This window comes from Pleurodeles waltl, chromosome 5, assembly GCF_031143425.1.
Source record: "Pleurodeles waltl isolate 20211129_DDA chromosome 5, aPleWal1.hap1.20221129, whole genome shotgun sequence".
NCBI lineage: Eukaryota > Metazoa > Chordata > Amphibia > Caudata > Salamandridae > Pleurodeles > Pleurodeles waltl.
In genome coordinates this window covers 263,572,973-263,595,268 of record NC_090444.1, presented here as the reverse complement: position 1 = coordinate 263,595,268, position 22,296 = coordinate 263,572,973, and the positions used below count along the sequence as shown (strand labels likewise).

The 22,296-nt window shown below is 40.6% G+C and overlaps 1 protein-coding gene across 1 annotated transcript in view; it reads right to left on the bottom strand.

Annotated features, from left to right (window-relative positions):
• The window catches only part of ABCG8 (ATP binding cassette subfamily G member 8), a 238,405-nt gene that overhangs the window by 70,298 nt on the left and 145,811 nt on the right, over nucleotides 1-22,296 (bottom strand). The window contains exon 4 of the mRNA XM_069233997.1: nucleotides 13,408-13,646. Coding sequence (XP_069090098.1) covers nucleotides 13,408-13,646 — 239 coding nt within the window. The remainder of the gene's footprint in view (nucleotides 1-13,407; nucleotides 13,647-22,296) is intronic.

Below are 22,296 nucleotides of genomic sequence, written 5' to 3'. Positions count from 1 at the left end.
AAGACTAATAAGTGTTAAAAAGAGAAACTAATACAACAGGCCTTTCTCATCTAAGAAACTGGAATTTTGAACCATATCTCTCCACCCATCAGGACCCCCCCAATACTGCTCCAAATTAGGAAAGAACTCAAGACTCACCTCATTAAAGAACAGTACATCACAATGCATTAACCATCCACACAGCTTCATCTCCTATTATTCATTGACTATGGCCATGCACAGTGCTCCACTGCCTCTTGGCAGAAATACCATGTAGATTCATATATACAATCACCCCACTGCTTCCTTGCACCATGAACAGGGCAGTAAAAGTGCTTGGTGGTTCCTTTAAGTACCTTGACACAAGGACAAAGATCCAAGGTCACATAACCTATTTTTCTTTTCATGGAAAATTCCACATGACTGAGTACACCTGATCTAAAGTATTCTTACAGCAAACTAGTGTGGAGCAGATACATACAGATAAAGCTCATGGCTTTGATATGACATGATTCGGGAATAAGGCATGTACAGACATAGTCAATGAGCAGAATCAAAATTGGCAGCATCAACAAATCCCTAAAACCTTCAACTCACCACTTTAAGGTCTGATTAAAGACTTCAGCCAGTTGTGTACCATAGCTGGGCATACCCAGTGTAGGAAATTGGGTTAGAGGTTGAGGGGGATAAAACCCTACTGAAGCAGCAACCACAATTCCTATCCGGGACAAGCAAACCCTATATTAATCTGTGCTTAACCTCAGGTAAATTGGCACAAAAGCAGTCAGGCTTAATTTATTCAAACAGTAATAAAGTGAAAATATTACACAAGCAAAATCTCACACCAATTTAGAAAAATAGAGTCAAATGTAATAAGTCATTTGACACTGGAGATTTGAAATTTGAAAGAGTTTAGGTAAGTAAAGTGCCCAAAAGTACAAAGCACCATTCGTGCTTATTTGGCCATGCGAAACCAGGTGAAAATCACAAGTCCAGGCCAACCATGATGAATCGCGGGCCTAATAAAAGGACCAGGTTTGTCCCACTTTAAGAGTTACATTCAAATCCAACAAGAAGAGTTCAGTTTGTGGAGGAGGAGGACACGAGGAGCAGGGAGATCATTGAGAATAGTTGTCGCTATGTCTGAAAGATCCTGTATGTTGTTGCTGGAGATTTGCGTTGACAGTCAGTCCAGGCTGTCAATACTGTAGCCCGCTGTGCAGATCTTGTTGTGCCACGTGTTGCTAGAGGTCTCTGTTGCGCGAAGAGTCAGGTTCACAGGAACTTTGTAAGATCTTGCGTGAACAGACCTGTTCACAGTTGCAAAGAGCCTAAAACTTCAGGATTTCTCCTTTTCTTGGACACAGAGCTTACTGGTGCCACACCAATGGTCCAGAACCTGAGGGACACCTCTTGGGGATCAGGAACTAACTCAAGCACAGTCCAACAGGGCTAAGGCAGGTCCAGTTACAAATCCAGGCAGCATGTCAACTGAGCAAATGCAGGGAGGCCTCTGGAGCTTTTTATGTCCCTATAGCTCAAAAAAGGCGATCAGTCAGCTGACCCTTGGAGTCACTTCAGCCTGGGGTGAAAGGTGCAGGAACAGGCTTCCTTTTTAGGAAGCAGGGAAGCAGAGTACCAGACCTTCTGACAGCAGAGCAGCACAGCAGTCCCTCCTCTGTAGGATCCACTGGCTCAGAAGTGTACCGAAGAGTTTTGTCTGAGCATCTATTATTAATACACGGTGGCCACTTTAAAGCAGGAGAAGGTTCTAGAGGCTTCCATCCCCAGAGGTGCTTGTAATGGTCTGCCATCCTCAGCTTGTCTGGGAACACAGCATACTAGTGTCAAACCCTTTTGTGAGTGTACTTGGCACAGCCTTTGTGATGAGCAAGTATGGCAGGGGAATGCCCCCCCCCCCCCCAATCAAGTCAGAGAAGGCTAATCCTGCCATCATCTATTCCCCCTTTATCTCACTGTGTGGGAGCAATACACAAAGAACAACTGTCAGTTACACCTGGTCATGTGACCCAGGATGCAGGCTGCAGGCATCAAATGGTTGGGACAGGAAAATGCCAACTTTCTAAAAGTGGCACTTTAAGAATTGTGACTTAAAATCCAACTTTACCATTAAAGAGGGTTTTAAATTACAATTATTTAGGCATCAAATTCAATATTTGTTCCTCCCCCAACTGAAAGATATCGCTCATTAAATGTAATAAGTTAACTCAATGCTATCCTATGGGAGAGGCAGGCCTTGCCATAATGAAAAATGAATTTAAGAACTCTTCACTACCGGGTCATTTTAAAGTTAAAAGTACATGTCCAAATTTTCAATTATACTGCACCCTGCCCTACGCGCCATTTAGGGCTTACAAGTATTAAAAAGGAAGGTTTAGGCCTGCAAAAGGTTTACTTCGCAAGGTCGAACTGACAGTTTGAAACTTCATCAATAAGCTGCAAAGGCAGGTACGAGACATGTTTAAAAGGCTACTTAAGTGGGTGGCACAATGAGTGCTGCAGGCCTACTAGTGGCATTTAATTTACAGGTCGTGGGCGCAAGTAGTACCACTTTACAAGGGACTTTTGAGCAAATTAAATAAGCCACTTGGATGTAAGCCACTTGTGCCATGTTTAAAGGAAAAAGCACAAACACTTTAGCACTGGTTGACAGTGAAAAAGTGAGAAGAGTCCTAAAATTCAACAAAAACACCTGAGGCTGCTAATCAGGAGGCCAGTCAACTAGCCTTGGAGTTACTCCAGGGTACTGGGTATAGAGATGTAGGTCCCAGGCAAGACGGCAACAGAGCAGCAGATCAGCACAGCATGGCTGCAGTCCTTCAGAGCAGCAGTACAGCAGAGTGGCAGTCCTTACAGCAGCACAGCAGTCCTTCTTCCTGGCAGAGTCCACAGGTCCACAAGTGTACTGAAGAATTGGTTTCTGAGGTCCAATATTTATAGCTTGTGCCAACTTAGGAGTGGGAGAAGCTTCCAGTGGATTCCCACCCCTCAAGGTGATGGGATTTTCCTGACCTGGTCCCAGATTGTCTGGCATCACAATAGACTGCTGTCCAACCATTTGTGAGAGTGCTTAGACAGGGCCTTGTGATGTGCAAGTGTTGTAGGTGACAGCTCCTCCCCTTCGTTAACGCAGAGTAGCTCATCCTGCCAAAACCTTCTTTTGTCTATCTACTGTCAACTACACCTAGTCGTGTGACCCAGGATATATATTTTGGGGCAGGAATATATATATATATATATACTTATATATATATATATATAAAACCTACTGGTGGTTGCTAATAGGTAGTCATAGTTAGGACCTAGTTTCTATAGAAAGAGAATTTATTGTTTTGGCGACAACTTTTGCACAGCTTGACGAATCTTCAGGACATTTTAAAAACGAATACTTTGCTAAGTTCAGCTTCTGTCTAGAACGTTTCGGGGTGATCTGTCACGCAGGGGCCGAGAAAAAGGGAGGGTCCCAAAATGCATTTTCCCCGTTCATTTTTTCATAGGACCTTTAGACACAGTTACAGCCTAAACCACTGAACAGAATTACACCAAATTTGGCACAAAGCTAAATTCACTTCTGCAGATCATGCTTTTCTGTGATTTAGGGTAAATCTGTTCAATAGTTTCAGAGAAGTAGAAGGGCAAAAAATATTGATATATAAGGACGGTGATCCTCCGTGGATCCAGCTGTCCCTGTGCTGATATCTCATTAGCTCAGAACACTTCAGCAAGGAAGTGTTGGCAGCCATGTTGGAACTCCGATTCAGCCAAGTCCCAGAAAAAAAGACAAAAAACAACAAAAATAGAAAAGGGGCCAATGTAGAATAACTCTGACCTCCTGGCCCTTGTGCTGGGGTCCCTGAGGGACCCCGCCAGGGCTAAAAAGCATTTATCTTTTTTTAAAAACATCAGAAAAATCCATAGATCCATCTGTGGATTTTTCTGCTGTTTAAAAAAAAAGCGGTCTCCCATGCGTTTTTTTTTATTTGCCCCGGGGTGGGCTGGGTCCCGGGGGCATCATAGAAGAAGGTAGTACGTACGTGGTCCCCTTCTTGGGTTTTCATAATCTTCGGGGACCACCACCCCATGGGGTGAATGTCCAAATAAGAGTGGAGGGCACGACCCCTGCACCCTGGGGACCACCACCCAAGGGGCAAAAAGGATTTTAAGTACGGTTTTAAGTACGTTTTTAAGTAAGTGGGGGAGGCACGATGGCACCCCTCCACAGCCCCCCAGCCCCGGTACTATCACCTCCCCGGGGCTATCAATTCACCTCAGGGACCACCACCCCAAAAAAGCTGTTTATTTGCTAGGGCGTACCCCCATGCCCTGGGGACCACCACCTCTGTGGGCCCCCCTTGTGGAGGCCAGCTTCTGCTATGTCCCTGGGTGCCCACCCGTGGGAGATAGCTGTTTTCTGTGGCCTTTAAAGTAGGCCCCATTGTCAAACAGCAGAGCTTTCATCTCTGTCCCCAGCACGTGTGCAGCTGTCAAAGCAGTTCAGTGCTTGCTGAAGCAATGACACTGCAGGGGAAGCCGTAAGGCTTCCCCTGCAGTTCCAGGTAGCCTGTAAGGCCATTTTATTATACATTTGTTTAGTAAATAAATAAATTAAAAAATATGTAGAAACCACAGGGAAGCCCTTGCCGGCTCCCTTGCGGTCCCAGAAAGCCCACAAGGGGCTAAACATTTTTGTTTAAAAACAACAAAACCCCTGTAGCTCAGTATGAAGCGCACAAGTGGTTCTAGTCCAGCTGGTCTCATTGCCAATTATTTTTTTGTTTGTTTTAAATAAATAAAAATTGCATATATTTTTTTTAATATACATTTTTCATTTTAATTTGGATAGAAATATCTCATTCTAGGTAAAGCCTAAAATACTCTCTCTTTCCCTCTCACTTTCTTTCTCTCTCTTTTTCTCTCTTTCAATCCGTTCTCCCACTCACACACACACTCAGATACTTACACACCCACTCACAGACCCACTCCGACACTCACGCTCCCACTCACAGACCTACACAGACACTCACACACCCACGCACAGACCCACTCAGACCCTCATGCACTCACCCAGAGCCACAGTCAGACCCTCACGCACCCGTTCAGACCCACTCAAATGGCTATGCACCCACTCACAGACCCACTGACACCCCACTCACTGACCCATGCACACACTGACTCACCCACTAAAACACTTATGTATGCACTCTCACACCCAGACAGACAATCTGACAGCTACTCTCACCCCCAGATACGCACTGTCACACCTATTCTCACAACCAGTGAGGCTGTGGCCAAACGGCAAGGTGCAGCAAGGGGTTGGGTGGTTACAGAGGTCTGGTTGCAGGCTAGGTCTTGAGGGCAACATCCGCTGCACATGGGTGAAGGCTGTGCATGGTGTAAGGTTGGTTGGTTATTGAGGGTTGGCCACAGGGCAACCGCCGCTGTTAGGAAACAGAATTTTACAAAAACATCGAAATTCACTGAAAAAAACAAAAGTTACAGGGACGTTATAGTTCGGCTCACATTTTAAGGTAACTATAAGGTAGTTAAGGTAACTATGACTCACGCACCCACCATGCACCGTTTTTTCATCAAACATTTTACTGCAAATAGTACCTTGATGAATGATGTAATCAAAGATGTCATAAGTGCCATAAGTTGTAGGTAATCACCAGTGCATGACAAGTGTCCGCGTTATAGTTACCTTAAGGCATGAGTTATAGTTAGTTGAGATAACTATAAGTATAACTGGCTAATTTCTAAGGTTTTGTATGTTTAAAATGTGAGCCTAACTATAACGCCCCTGTAAAGTTTGTTTTTTTCAGTGAACATATAGATATATATATATATATATATATATATATTACATACACCTGTCATAGACTGGACTGAAGTACATTTAATATTGTTATGTCACCTTTAGGGCTGAAGTAACTTTAGAAGTGTCGTTTCTGAACAGGAGTGTGGTTACTCTTTGCGGCATGAGTTATAGTTAGTTGAGATAACTATAACTATAACTGGCAAATTTCTAAGGTTTTGTATGTTTAAAATGTGAGCCTAACTATAACGTCCCTGTAAAGCTGTAAAGTTTTTTTTTAGACAATGAATATATATATATATATATATATATATATATATATATACACCGCTCAGAGTAGACTGGACTGAAGTACATTTAATATTGTTTGGTCACCTTTAGGGCTGAAGTAACTTTAGAAGTGTCGTTTCTGAACAGGAATGTGGTTACTCTTTTGTGCATGGCCGTTGGTAGTAGCCTGTCCGTAGCAGATGTAGAAGTAGAGAATTTCACTCATAGGTTTGTGAATTATATTCAGTAGTATGTGAGCAGTACTCCTGTAGTACTGCTTTGGTTACCACAAAATGCAGTTTAGGAATCGGCGGGCTCTATACGTCTAAGATAGCCTTAAATTTAGGTATTATCCAAATTTTAAGTCGCTTGTAGGGACTCTGTAATGTTATGCTTTGCTGTGTTGAATGACATTAGTTATTTGCCTCCTAGAGCATGGTTTAAGACTAGAAGATGTTTTTCTTCCTCTAAGAGACACCTTTTTGAAGGCTCTCATAATTATCTCTGTCATGTCCGATTACTTTACCATAAGGACACTTCCTAATGGTGTTTCTATTTTGACAACGGGTTTTATTATAGTTTCTTTGTAATTCACAATTAATTGGTTGAAACTGCGTTTGTTAATATAATAAATATCACATATTCTATGACTTAAAGTCCAAGGTCTTCAACATCTCAAGCATGTTTCTATAAATTTTGGCCCATATGTATACTTTTTTAGCGCCACATTTGCGCCGCTTTTTGACACAAAAGCGGCGCAAACTTACAAAATACAATTATATTAAGGAAGTTTGCGCTGCTTTTGCGTCACAAAATGATGCAAATGTGGCGCTAACAAAGTATAAATATGGGTATTTTTCCGTCAGATGTATTTAAAAAAAAATGATTTACAATGAATTATTTTCTTCCTCCTTTTCAATGAAATGTGACTAAACCAGCATAGTATAAGCGGGTCTTTCACTGCCTTGTTTGGGTCTCAGCTTGTTGTGCTCTTGATTGGAGGAATTTAATTACTGGTGGTATTTCAGAGGAACTCAACTTCATGCTTCTTGGCCCCGGAGTTGTTGTGATTTGATCAGTAGAATTCTGGTTTATTAAATTCCTTGTGATTTATATTTGAGTGCACTGTTCTTTGAAGTGTATGCCACGCTTCTAGGTAGTCATAAGGGAGTTTAGAGGAGCTTACTTTTGGGTAGAGGATGTTTTCCAATATATTCCATACCAGTGGCTAATGCAAGATGATAAAGCCTGCCTGCAGAAGGTGGTCACAGATATTCAAGGGCTTTAGATTGAATTGGGGCCCCCTGAAGGGTGTAGGGCTGCAAGAGCCCACATCATGCCCTTGATAATGTTAGTGTATATCATGGTTGAAATTTGGCATGGATGAGGAAAATTATAATTTGGCTTTAATTATCAACAATCTTTGATGCACTGAGACCTATTCTTTCACATCAGACACCAAAATGGTATGAGTGGGTATTTCCTAGTGTGTGGAATTTCCCAATGAGTGAGCATTCCGCTATGTGTCCTCAGAGAAGTACAATTGAAATGGGTTTCCTAGTTTTAGTTCCAGCGTGATTGTCTCTTTCCTAAACATTAACCCACACTCTTTAGACACTACTGTCAGGACGAAGAGTAGATATGTTAATTTTGTCACAAACAGTTACTTTAGTAGAACAAAGAGCCTGGCCTATACATAATTAGGCAATTTGTTGCCCACGCCCTAGAAGTGAATTCACAACCAATATTCCAGAGGCACAGTGGGGACCTGCTCACCAATAAAACAGAGAGTAGAATGCGCATTAACTGTATGTTTCCAGCTGTGTCACATAAAAAAATAACTTTTTCCCAATCACCTGTGTTGTTTTTTCCAGCGGCAACGATAGCTGCAAATAGAGGATTCAAGGCATTAGGAGACGAGTCGTGGCTGAACCTCCTGTAAGATGGCTGCAAGCACATGAGTCTCTGTGCCACATCAGAGCCTCCAATTGAGCGTTGCCTGCACAGGTGTAGCATATTTTTTAAATGCTGGAGAAAGCGGAGTCCGAAAGATTAGGGAGAGGGTAGGTTTCTTTTTAGACCACTTCTCAGTCTATTTCCCATTTTTACTTCCTGCACCACTTTCCTCACCCTGGCCACTGCAGGCACATTTTAGATACAGTTTGGTTCGGCATAGCGCTCCTGACTACCACATCTGCCATTTCCAGCCTTCAAACGTGCTTGGGGGGCACTAATTAATGCAAATAATGACATAAAGGCTCAGTGGCAACAGATTTACCATGTACTACAGGAGTAACAAGACATTATTTTAATTTGACACATCACCTAAGACACCAGTGAGGAGGGGGCAGTACAAAAGAGCTTCCTTCTACACATTCGTTTTTTTTTACCCTGATATATGTTATTGGAGTATCTGACTGTGGAAAGTTTTCTTTTTAAACCTTCATTGAGGAGTGGATTACAAACTTTTTTCTTATTTTTGACAGCATTGATTTATTCTCATCTACTCAGGCATGGACTTGACTTTGTCCTCTGCATAGAAGACTCCTCCTCCACCTGGGCTAATGCCTATGTCCCCTATAGGGATTCTAATAGTAATACAAATAAGCAGTAAAAGAAAGACCCGGCCTCACCGACAAAGTCTCCATTTACTCTAACACTTGAGGACTTTATTGAGGAAATAAGGCTTTTGAAACCTTTTGTAATAGGAACTAACAGCACGCTTCAAAGAATTGAAGAGAAATGGTCCAGTCTTGAATCCAGAGTTTCTGAGGTGGAACAACTAAATGGCGACATCCAAGATACAGAAACTAAAGTGGAAGTAATATCCAAAAAAGATTCTCTTTTAAAACAACAAACTGAAGATTTGGAAAAATCTAATCAATGTAAAAACCTGTGCATTTATGGAATTCCAGAAGGAGTGGCAGGCTCTGACATGGTAGCCTTCTTCACAACGAATTTCCGAAATATTGTCGGCCTCAAAGAAGGTACCAACCATAATCTGCAAAGAACTCACCATGTGGGCCCTAAGCTCTCAAATTCATCCCCATCAGCACATCCAAGAGGCATTATAGTTCTTTTTTTACAATATACTGTTCTGATGATGGTTCTAACAGCAGTTAAGCAGATGAAACAAATGCTTTGGTCAGGTCAGAAAGTCTTCTTTGCACAAGACGTGGCTCATGCTACAGCTATTTGCCAGAAATAATTTTTATTGTTTCATCCTGTTCTCAGATCCAAGAACGCTCGTTATGGTCTTATACCTCCCTGCCTGTTCAAAGTCACATACAAGGAAATAACTTTGGGCCTGATTATGACTTTGGCAGTCCTAAGACTGCCAAATTTGAAGTGGCAGTCTGACTGCGGCAATCTGGGCGGTCCGACTGCCAGATTAAGATCTTGGTGGTCGGACTGCCAGGAGACCACTGCCAGCGCCATGATCAGTGAACCTGAAGAGTTGATGGCAGTGAAAGTCGTGGTCAGCCCCGGTGGTGCTGAGTTTGGCACCGCCGCGCTAATCACAAATTTCCTTTCTTTCTTTCTTTCTTCTCCTTTTCTCCTTTCCCATCTTTCTCTCTTCTGGTTTTTCTTCTTATTCTTTCATTCTTTAGCTCTATTAAATCATATATTTAACATTTACTTTGGTAGTGTTACTGGTTATGTTTAATGTTTATAATCAAGTTCATTATATATATGTATTACTTTTTAGATGACAAATACTCTTCTTATTGTTTCCTGGAATGGTAAAGAATTGCATATTCCTAGTAGGAGGCACGGAGTACTAACTCATTTATCTCGACTAAAATGTAAAATTGCCCTGTTACAAGAAACTCACAATTTAGATAATTATATAAATTCATTAAGGAAGAACTGGGTATGTCAGGTATTCTATTCTTCTGCTTGTAACAAGAATGGGGTTGCTGTATTGTGTCATAAATCGCTCCTTTTGGTGGTTCAGAAAGAAGAAAAAGATGACACTGGCAGATAGCTTCTCCTTCAACACCATATATCATACATCAATTTAAGTTCTGAGCATTTGTGGCTCCAGTGGAGTTGATGTTCAGTTTTGAGAACAAATGTCTGCCACAATCCAATCTTGCACCAACACAAACTTTATGGTAGGTGGGGACTGCAATCAGATTATGGATCCCTTTACTGACAGAAAATCACTAGCCAAATACATCCTTAATAAATTGCAAAAAACATTAAAACAATCTCTTAATTCTAGAGGACTGGTAGATGCATGGAGGGTTCATAACCCTAACAACTTGGAATATACTTTTTACTCACCTGCTCAATAATCCCACTCCAGAATAGATTACATTTTCCCCACACCACATTTAATCTCCACATTATTTAAGGCAGAAATTGGTTCCTTTCTAATTTCAGATCATGCACCACTTATAATAGATTTAGAGGTTTTGCCTGATACGTCAAGGTCTCATAGATGGTATTTTATTAATAGTTCACTGAAAGATGCTGTCTTTGTGGAACAGTTTGAACATTTCCTTAAATGTTATTTTTGAATTCTAAATATACTAAGTGTTTGGGGATCAAATACTCTACTTCCATCACTAACACCATTCAGATGAATTTGGCTGATATTCATAATAAAATTATACAAATGACTGAGAAGTGGCCTCCGTTATACCTCTTCTGGTGGGGTAGACTAGCCACATTTTATAATTATGATGCTACCTGTCATTAATGTTTACTTATCTATGTTACCTGTAAAGCTTCCTCTGAAATTCTTCAAGTACCTCAATTAATTGCTCAGATCTTTCTTGTGGAATGGACGGAAAGCACTCACATCACTAGATTCATTATTTAAGACCAAAGAGTTGGGAGGTGTTAATATCCCAAATTTCTGAAATAATCATTACATATATGTTTTGAAACAAATTTTACCTAACTTGGTCACACATACAAATGCACCTTCTACCATTTGGCGCAAATTGGAGGTCTCAATGATATCGCCCCTCCCTTTTCAATCTCTGGCACACTTTTCAAATCCTCCCAGGTCTTTCTCTTGCCCCATTATTAAAAAAATATACTACTGGCATTTACCATCCTTTCTAAGTCACAGACATCTCTACCAATGTTTCTAGAATCTTCCATTTGGCATAACAAACAAATCAAATTGTTTAATTTCACTATTCTTTGGAAGGATTGGGTGACCAAGGGCATAATTCAGGTTAAAGAATTATTCTGGGAATTGGTTCCCCTCTCTTTGCTGGAACTTCAAATTCAACACGGCCACTATTTCTCCTATATGAATCTCTAAGGATTGTTCTTCTCCAGTCCTTATCTACACTTACGCAAACATACGACCCCACTCTTCAGATGTTTGAGCAGTATAACCTCTCCCTAGCTTTTAAAGCATCTTTTACATATATTAACCTCTCCCTAGCTTTCAAAGCATCATATATATATATATATATATATATATATATATATATATATATATATATATGGATACGTGATCAAGGCTATGGCTGAAACACGTTGTGAGGAGGCATTGTTTCAATAAATATATGCACTGACGACGAGTGTCCGAGCACGTCCTTTGTACTGTGGAGGAGTTGGTGTTGTATACAAGTGGATTGCTGGGTCCATGCTCAGACCGCCATTGTTTTTGGTAACCTCGGGATTCCAGTGTTTACTTGGTGACAATATACATATATGTACACTTATGTCACTTATCTCCCATCCGATCTAAATCTAAAATTGAATCATTATGGGAATCAGACCTGCAATGCTCACTTCCCTTAAATTCCTGGAAGTTAGTTTGGTCCAAAATACATCAGACTTCTTGCAGAAACGGCACTACACAAACAATATATTACTACTATAATATGTTGTTTTTAACCCCAACTGCTCTTCACAAATATAATCCAATCATACTGAATACTTATTGATCATGTAAAACAGCCCCTGGCACATATATGCATATGTTTTTTCAAAGCCCATCAATTCAAACATTTTGGATAGTAGTATGCAATCTAGTATCAACAATTTGTTTGATCACTTTCCCATTTCATACTCAACTAATTTATTTGGGAAGTCCTTCTCATCTTTGCACTAGCACTTGTGAATTGGGTAAATTTGTTGACTTTCCTTTTGCCATTCCCCTCCAAATAATAACTCGTAGCTGACAAATTCTTACTGCAAGCGGATGGGGGAGCTTGTGCTGTCATCGTCATAGACTAGACAGAGTGTCTGCTAGATCTACTCAGCATCTTATTACAAAGGACTTATTTAGGTCATCCTTTACCAACTATTTAAACAGCAAATATGATCGAATTCATGACAATTCCTTTGCATTCCAGTCACCATGAATTTCTTTAATTGTAGGCTTGCAATTACAATTTTATTTGTAATACCTATTAACCACCACATTAATTACTAAGTTCATGTAAGGTTATGGGATTTTGAAGCTTTCCATTTTTTCTCTTTTCCCTCTTCCTTTCCTTTCCTATGTCCTACAAAATTTAAAATATAAAATGTTACAGTATTAAGGTACAGCTTGATATATCTTTATTATATATCTCACAAAGCATCAACTTGTATCATTTCCTAGGCATGACTGATATGTACATTTTGTTAAAATAGTCAAGTAAAGGTTTCTAAAACTAAAAAGGAATTAGGAGATGGACGCTGGGTATGCAGAAATGATACCTATGTTGCTTTGTTCATTGAAATAGATGACAGGTCTGATTATGTATTTGTTCCACTAATTCTCGCATGGTAGGCATATATCTGAGGACTATAACAATGTTTATTACTTATTGGTGTCGTTTTCAATGTTTAATTCAGAATTCAGTTTTGTTGGTTGTTGGATGTTGTAGGGTTCCCTCGTAGTCAGGGGCTTACATGTACTTCAAGGATGACAACTATGTTTTTCTAGCCCACTAGAGAAAGAGGTCGAATCCCTGCCTAGTGGATGTGCCACACAGGCTGAGCATGGTGCAGAAGGCAGGATCTTGGTAGGGAAAGCCTCCAGGAGTGACATGGAAATTACTTGTGGGTCACACATAACTGCTTCTGAGTAGTAGACATTTGGTTGGGAGAGTCCATCCAAGAAGAATGATCTTTTTCAAAATAGTTTGTATTACTATTACTAACCACTTCCAATTGTAAATTCATATTTTGTGTAGGAGGAGACTACATATTTTTAGGTCTGAATATGTCACATACTTGAAATATAACCTACATATGAACTAAAAACAAAAATCTGATTTGTAGGGCCATGAGCAGTACATGCCAGAAATTACACCCCCCTTAAAAATAAATTATAACAGCAATTTAACAAATGTTGTTACCCGTTTTTCCCTTTGCTTTTCTGAAAATGTCCGAGGTAGGCGCAATTTTGCTACGAAGGACAATGTTTCTCTGACTGTCAGGTTTGGTAGGAGGCGATCATCTTGCCGCACATGGGCCACACATTTCTTTACTAGTTGAGGTGTGTTGAGCTTTCCATTGATTGAGATCTGACCAGTCTTTATCTTTCCACCTTCATCCTTACAGGTGAGGATATCCAGCAGAGATGTTTTACCACCACCTGTAAAAGGAATTAAACAGGAACACTATGAAGGAAATGCTTGCATGTGTAAAAACAAATCTCACGCCTTCAGACCTCTCCAAATACACCCAGTGTGCCATTTAGCCGAGAACGTCTTTCCAGCTAACACTGTGATATCATTTGGAGGATTCAAAATAAACATTACAAAAAAGGCCTGATAACACTATAGCAAAGTTTCATGATTCCACTGTGAGATGGTGCATCTTCCTAACCAAAAACAATCCCCTGTGGCTTTTTCCTCTATGTGTGCTGCTGTATGCAGCACACACAAAAATAATGAAAAAATAGGAAGAAATTAAAATATTTCTCCTCATCACGCATCTCCTGGGTAGACATATCTTTTTGGTGCAGTCTCAGGTTTACCAGTTCTGCTAAATCTGGGAAAGCAAAATGGGAGTTGTGTGTGAACACCCATGCAGTGCCCATTAAACACTTCCCTAGCGCAGAGTAAGTCATTGCAGAAATGTGGGGTATGTTGCTTTAGTCCACATTTATGGAGCCACTCAGGGCTATGCCCAAGGTGGCCTGAGTGTCTATTTAGGCATTATCATCAAATGTGTCAAAATTATTAGAATATTTTATTTCATGTTGAGCTTTTGTTGGTTTGGGAAACATATTTGTCAAAACTCATTGAATTGTTGCACTTCTCTGCACAGTGAAGGTGTGTATTGTGAGTCCCCACATTCACACTAGGCCTGGGCGAAATTTTAATTATGCTTGAGTAATCGGAGTAATTTTGGTAATTTTGCGTTACTTTTTTGACACAAAATGACCGAATGAGATTTCGTCAGTTTGCACAGTTATGATTAATTTAGCAAAAAATTCTACTAGAAATGCACAGGACCAACGAATTTAGCAAGCACAAGTAACTGCTGGCTGCTGCTATTGGTATTCTGTTGTATTTAGTGCTATTTGCCTAGCACAAAATACATCCTCGTGCCTATTTTGGATGTCAGGGTGCTTTTTATCCTAAGAAAATATCACATTATGCTGGGTTATGCTAGTTATGTAATTCCGTGCAATCTTACATAATTTTAGCAAATTATGTAAATCCCTTCTAACCCTAAATTACACCACAATAGGGAATTTTCCTTAATTATTGAAAGGTTTAGTTGAACGCATTCTAATCTAGATTGCTGTTTGTTTCTCATATCTAATCAGATCATCAAAGACAGAATCAACATCATTAACCTGGAGAAGTGCTATATAAAACAGACATTTCACTAAATATTTCAGCATCAGCTCTACTGTTACCCCGAGTGTGCATGTCTCTTTGGTATATAAGAAAATGTGATTATGAAAATATATGTTAGAGCATTCCGTTTAATAATTCATGAAATCACTTTTTAAAATGCATGAAATGGATTGGCAGGACCTGAACATGCCTATTCAGCGTTGAAAATAAATTCAAAAGTACACTTACAATTCAATATTTGGTTGGCTTCATAGATTTAGGAGGGTCAACAATTATTATTCCCCTAGGGAGCTGATAGGGAGAAGCTCGTGCATGATCTACAAATATTTTAGTAAATCTCAATAATGTGAATTTTATATTTACACCTCTGATTTGCATTGAATTCAAACTCCAATTCCTTAACAGCAGTCATGGAGATCTACACAAGTCATGGCTGTGCAGGAGCACTCCTCCTTTTCTCTTTTAACAACATTAAAATATTGTTCAATGCAGAGAAAGCGCCTATTAATTATAACTGTTTACATCCTTCGCTAATAGCATTTCTTATGGCAGAAACTTGTTTCTATAGCTGGCGGTGTTCCATCACACTACTGTACTGCTGTTATTCCTCATTCACCTTGTATGCAAATGCTAGTGCCCGACGGGCACCTTTTGAAAATCATGGTAGTAGTCTGAGGTGCTGCATAAAGAACATCCTGCTGGCTTGTAACTGCCATGCAGGTGTGTCTTTACTACAATGGTTCTACTTTGTGAGCGTCCCTCGTATTTTGCATGCTCTCCCCAGTCAGATTCGAAATGAGAACAGAAAGCAGCTCTCCAAAATGATAAATGCAGGCCCTATTTACACCCAATGGCTTTGCCCAAACCACTCTGGAGACTGAGGGGGTGATTCAAATGCCACTGATCCAGTTTATTTGACATAATATCTCTCTACAAGTAGAACAGTCCAATTCAGAATTCCCAATTCATCGTATCAGAGGCAACAGAGAAGATGGATTGTGAGCTCTGAAATAGAGACACTGGCCGTATAAGTGGCAATCTCTAAATTACTATCAGTCTTTATAAACATAGAGAATACCACAAATAACGTAAACACATATACTGCAAACTCATTAGGCAAAGTATTTACACAGCCGTATATTTATTTAGACATTTGCATTTATTCATGTGTGAATGAAAAAAACAAAGGTTAAAACTAAGTTATAGTTAGGGAAACTTTATTTATTCTTTCTATACACACCAAACATAAACTACACAAACATTAAAAATTCTAAAGCTATAGTTATACCTTCAATTTCTAATTTACGAATCACCTTCAAATTTCTATAACTTTATTCATTCTTTCTACCTAAATCAAACTTAAACTACACAAACAGAAATTCTATAATTATAGTTATACCTTAAACATATATGTTCTACACCACCTTCAAATTACTATAACTCGTGCACTCTGTACACAGTGTTGTCAAATCGCTAGCCACCCTACATTACTTATGACTCACCACTCTATTATACACAGTGTTCTCACAAACTGTCATCTTGGATGTATGTTATAAAAGCTATAATTTCACATGAAATAAGTGATGCAATATTAAAGAGTATAAGCAGTGATTCGTAAAGACGTGTTATAGTTAATGTTGTGTAGCTAGCGAGTTGACAATACTGTGTACGGAAGTGCGCAAGTTAAAGTAATTTGAAGATGGTGCGCAAACTAGAGTGGAATGATGTACAGTGTAGTCAGTGTAGTGTAGTGTAGTGGCATGCCATGGAGTGGAGTGGCGTGTCATAGAGTGGAGTGGCATGGAGTGTAATAGAGTAGAGTGTCATGGAGTGGAGTGGTGTGCCACACAGTGGAGTGACATGTCATACTGTGGAGTGCTGAGCTGTAGAGTGCAGTGAAGTGACGTCATACAGTGTCACAGAGTAGAGTAGAGTGGCATAGAGTGTAGCGGCATACAGTGAAGCACAGTGCAGTGGCATACAGTAGAGTGTGTATCGTACAGTAGAGCAGAGTAGCATGTCATATAGTGGCATGTCATATAGTGGACTACAATGGCATAGACTTAAGGAGTGTAGAGTGGATTAAAGTGTTGCAGTGTAGAGTGCCATAGAGTGGTGTCTCGAGGAGTAGAGTGGAGTGTAATGTCATAGAGTGGCGTATTGTACACTGTGTTACTGTTGAATAGCAAAGAGTGGAGTGGTGTAGAGTGGAGTACTTGAGTAAAGTAGAGTAAAGCAGTGAGTTCTAGAGTACAGTGGGCTAAAGTACATGTAGTGGCATAGAGGAAGTTGTATACAGTGTTGTACAGAGGAGTAGCGCCTCACAGAGTGGTCTAAAGTGGAGTAGAGTGTTTTAGAGTGGAGGGAAGTACAGTGGAGTGTCATAAATTGGTGTGTTGTAGATCAGAGTGGTATAGAGTGAAGTGGAGAGTCATACAATGGAGTAGAGTGTTCTACGGTGGAGTGGCATAGTGTACAGTGCAGTGGCATAGAGTAAAGGCGAGTATCGCAGAGTGGACTGTAGTACAGTAGAGTGTCAACAAGAGGAGTGTTGTGGTGTGGATTGTCATGGAGTAAAGTTTTGTAGAGTGACATAGAGTGGACTAGAGTGTTGTAGAGTTGAGTGGCATAGATTGAAGTATAGTGGGGTACAGGGGTGTAGAGTTGAGTGCTGTTGAATGGAATATCATACTGTGTAGTGTCAGAGAGTAGAGTACAGTAGAGTTGCGTGTCATAGAGGGGAGTGTGGTAGAGTGTATTACAGTAGAGTAGATTGGCCTACAGAAGAGGATTATACAGTAGAGCAGAGTCTTCTGGAGTGGAGTAGCATACAGTGAAGGGGCATTTAGTAGAGTACAGTGGTGTGTCAAACAGTCGAGTGAAGCATTGTAGACTGGAGAAATGCATAGTCTGGAGAGGCATACAGTGGAGTAGAGTCTTCTAGAGTAAAGTGGCATGTTTTAGTGTACAGTGGAGTGTCGGAGAGTGGAATATCATACTGTGGAGTGTCATCAAGTAGAATGTTGTACAGAGGCATAAAGTAGAGTATAGTGTTGTAGAGTCAGGTGGCAAAGAGTGCAGTAGGGTGCAGTGGAGTCTTGGAGAGTGGAATGTCATCAAGTGGAGTGTCATAAAAACAGAGTGGATGAGAGTGTCATAGACTAGAGTACTGTGTCATGTAGCGGAGTAGCTTGTCATAGAGGGGAGTGGAGTGGTGTGTCGTAAAGTGTCATACAGTGCGTAGAATGGGATAGAGTAGAAGCACATAGAGTGGAGTAGAGTGTTGTAGAGTGGCATCAAGTGTAGTAAAGAGTTGTATAGAGGAGTTGCATAGAGTGTGGTACAGTGTCACAGAGTGGAGCGGCGTTCAATGGAGTTAAGTGTCATAGAGTGGAGTGGCGTATCATGGAGTGGAGTGGCGTGGAGTAGCATAGATTGGAGTGGAGTTTGTAGAGGCAAGGAGTGTGTCATAGAGTGAAGTGAAATATTATAGAGTGGAGAGGTGTGTCATAGAGTGGAGTGGAATGGTGTGGCATGTCATAGAGTACGGTGGAGTCGAATGGTGTAGATTGTAGGGACATTGAGTGAAATAGAGTGTTGTAGAGTGCATTGGCATAGACTAGAGTAGTTGATGGTAGAGTAAAGTGGAGTGGCGTGTGATAGAGAGGCATTTTGTGTTGTAGAATGGAGTGGCATGTCATAGAGTACAGAGAAGTGGCATGTACTAAAGTGGCGTGTTCTACTGTGTTACAGTGCTTGGCGTCAAGAGGAGTAGTGGTGTAGAGTTGTGTAGTGTGTCATAGAGTAGAGTGGAGTAATATGGCATAGATGGACATAGAGGGAGTTGCGTTGAGTGTTGTAAGCCTGAGTACAGTGTCATAGTGTGGCATAAAGTGGAATAGAGTACAATAGGGAGGAGTGGCACACAGCGGAGTGTCAAAGTGTTGTGGTGTACAGTGTTGTGATGTAGAGCATTCTGATGTACAGTGCTGCAGTGTACAGTGTCATAGAGTACAGTGGAGAGGCGTGTGGGGTAAAGTGCAGTGGTGTATAGTGGGGTGGCATGTCATGTAGTAGACTGTAGTGACAAAGTGTAGTGGCATGTCATACAGTAGAGTGGTGTGTCATAGAGTGGCATGTTTTTGAATATCTTAAAATGGAGTGGCGTAGACAGGATTAGCATGTTGCAGAGTGGAGTCGTGTGTCATACAGTGGAGTGGCGTCTCGCAGAGTGGACTAGTTTGGACTGTCCTATAGTGGCATGAAGCATCATACAGTGCAGTGGCATATTGTCCAGTAGAGTGGCATACAGTTGAGTGACATAGAGTAGAGTGCCGTACAGTGTTGTGTTGTCAAGTGTCATGGCATAGAGTCTCATGGTGTAGAGTGCCATTGTGTAGAATGGAGTGGTATACAGTGAAATGACGTAGAGTGGTGTGGCGTATACTGGGATGGCATGGAATAGAGTGTACAATTGAGTGGTGTTGTACAGTGAAGTGGCATGTTCTGGAGTGGTGTGGAGTGTCACAGGGTGGAGTGGAGCATTGTAAAGTAGAGTGGCATTTTGTAGCGAGAAGTGGGATGTCGTACTGTGGATCAGCATATTGTAGAGTGGCTTAGAGTGGTGTAGAGTGGAGTGATGTAGAGTGGTGTGGCTGTTTTGTACAGTGTGTTACAGTGCAGTGGCACAGAGTGTTGTGGAGTGGCGTGTCATACAATGGTTTAGAGTGGGTGGCATAGAGTGGAGTATGGTAGTGCAGTAGAGTATACTGCAGTTGTGTGTCATAGACTAGAGTGGAGTAAAGTGATATGGAGTTGCATAAAGGGAGTTGTGTACAGTGTTGTAGAGTGGAGAATGGTGTCATAGAGTATCATAGAGGGCAATAGAGTGTAAAGAGTGTAGAGTGGCATAGAGTGGAGTGGAGCAGAGTGTTGTAGAGTGGTGTGTTGTGGAGTGGTGAGGTGTGTCATAGAGTTAAGTGGCATTTTGTAGATTGGAGTGGCGAGGCATGTCATAGAGTGGAGTGGAGTGTCATGGAGTGGCGTGGGTTGACATAGAGTGGCATGGCATTTCATAGAGTGGAGTGGTGTGTCATAGAGTATAGTTGTACAGTGTCATAGAGTGAAGTAGAGTGGCGTACCGTGGAGGGCCATATAGTGGAGTAGAGTGTAGTGGAGTGCTGTAGAGTTTAGTGGCTCGTCATTCAGTAGAGTGTAGTGGTGTGTCATGGAGTGGCATCTTGTACAGTGCCTTAGAGAAGAGAGACATAGATTGAAGAGGCATAGAGTTCAGGGCAATGACGCAGAGTGGAGTGGCAGTGACAGAGTGAAGTGGCGTGGCATGTCAATGAGAGGAGTGGAGTGTCATAGAGTGGCGTAGCATGTCATGGAGTGGAGTGTCACACAGTGGAGTGGTGTGTCATAGAGTGTGGTGTCATGGTGTACAGTGTCATAGAATGAAGTAGAGGGGTGTACAGTGGATGGACATATAGTAGAACAGAGTCTTTTGGGGTGCCATAGTGTGTAGTGGTGTGTCATACAGTAGAGTGGATAGGTGTGCCATAGAGTCGCGTATGGTACTTAGAAAAGAGAATCATAGATTTGAGTGGCATAGAGTGGAGGGGGTTGGCGAAGAGTGGAGTGGCAGTGGGGTGGAGTCGAGTTACATATCATAGACTGGAGTTACATGTAGTAGCCTGAAGTTGCATGCCATATTGTGGAGTGGATTGGCATGGAGTGCCATACAGTGGAGCACACTGTCATAGAGTAGACTGGCACAGTGTACATTGTCATAGAGTGCTGTGTGATGCAGTGTCTTAGAGTGGAGGAGTGCCATGCAGTGGTGTGGAGTGTCATAGAGTGGAGAGGTGTGTCGTAGAGCTGACTGGTATGTCATAGAGTGGAGGAGCGTGTGATAGAGTTGAGTGGCATGGAGTGGCATATAGTGGAATGGAGTGACGTGTTGTACAGTGGACCCATGTAGAATGGAGTGGTGTGGCATGCAGTACAGTGGAGTGTCATATCATGTCATGCAGTGTAGTCGAGTGGCACGTGGTATCATTGAGTGTAATTCAAACAGTTCTAGTAAAAAAATGTCTGAACAAATGTAGATTAATTTTTGCCTGACTATAGATTATGGGGTGGAAGTGGTCCTTTTGGAAGTAGATCTAAATTGGTCCAGTGGTGTTCAAGTTGTAAGGCACATAGGGCCTGATTATGACTTTGGTGGATGGGATACTTCATCAGAAACGAGATGGATACCCCGTCCACCGTATTACAAGTACTGTTATATCCCATGGGCTTGTAAAACGGCGGGCGGAATATCCATCACGTTTGTTACGAAGTATCTGGTCCACCAAGGTCATAAGCAGGCCCATAATCTCAGCTATAGATGCGGCTGCAGTATACTACAGTAACCTCACAGTATACTGCGGTAAATTGTGATGAGAAAACAATATATGATTGGGTAAAATTAAAAGGTAACAATATTGTTTAGACCACATTTAAGGCCTGATTACAACCTTGGCAGATGGGATACTTGGTCACAAACATGATTGATATCCTGCCAGCCGTATTACAAGTTTTATTATATCCTATGGATATATGTGTTCTGGGTTTTAGATGGCAATCTAGTGTACTGCTGTATTATAAGTCCATTCGGAAGGAATAAAGAAGTTTATGTTAGTATGTAAAGGTGAGGAAACGTAGTTTTATTACTTGATATATTTTTTTAACGTTTACAGAGTACCGCACTAGTATGTAGAAAGTATACAGTAGTGCACTATATTTGTGAAATATGGTGTAGTAGAGTATATTTTTAACTGTTTTACAATTTTTTTATTTTTTATTTTTGGTAAGGACCAATGTACTTTTTAGGTGGTACTGTCGTATTGCATTTACTTTTTTTTTTTTAAATGACATGCCGATGACAAAGAAGTATAAGATTGCCCTTACAAAATTAAAAGACAGCCATGTTTAGCCCATACTTAGTCTGTGTTATGGGTTAGAAGTTGAAATATAATGTACTAGTCATTTATAAGTGCATAGAAAGGATTGAGGAACTTTAGGTAAGTATGTAAAAGTAGTGAAAAGTAGTTTTATTACTTTATATATTTTTAAAACGTTTATGGAATACCATAGTACTACCTATGAAGTACTGCGGTACTTAAAAAAAAAAATATTAAAAAGTATAAAAATTCAAAATACACCCTAATACACTACATTTTACAAATACGGTGTAGTATAGAGTTATTTTCAATTTATTACATTTTTTTATTTTTTATTACAGAGTACAACAGTACTACCTAGAAATTACTGTGCTTCTTACAAACATTTTAAAACATCAAATAAGAAAAAAAGACAAAAACACCATTACATCATAATTACAGAGAAATATACTGTAGTACATTGTTTTTATAATATGTTACATAATCT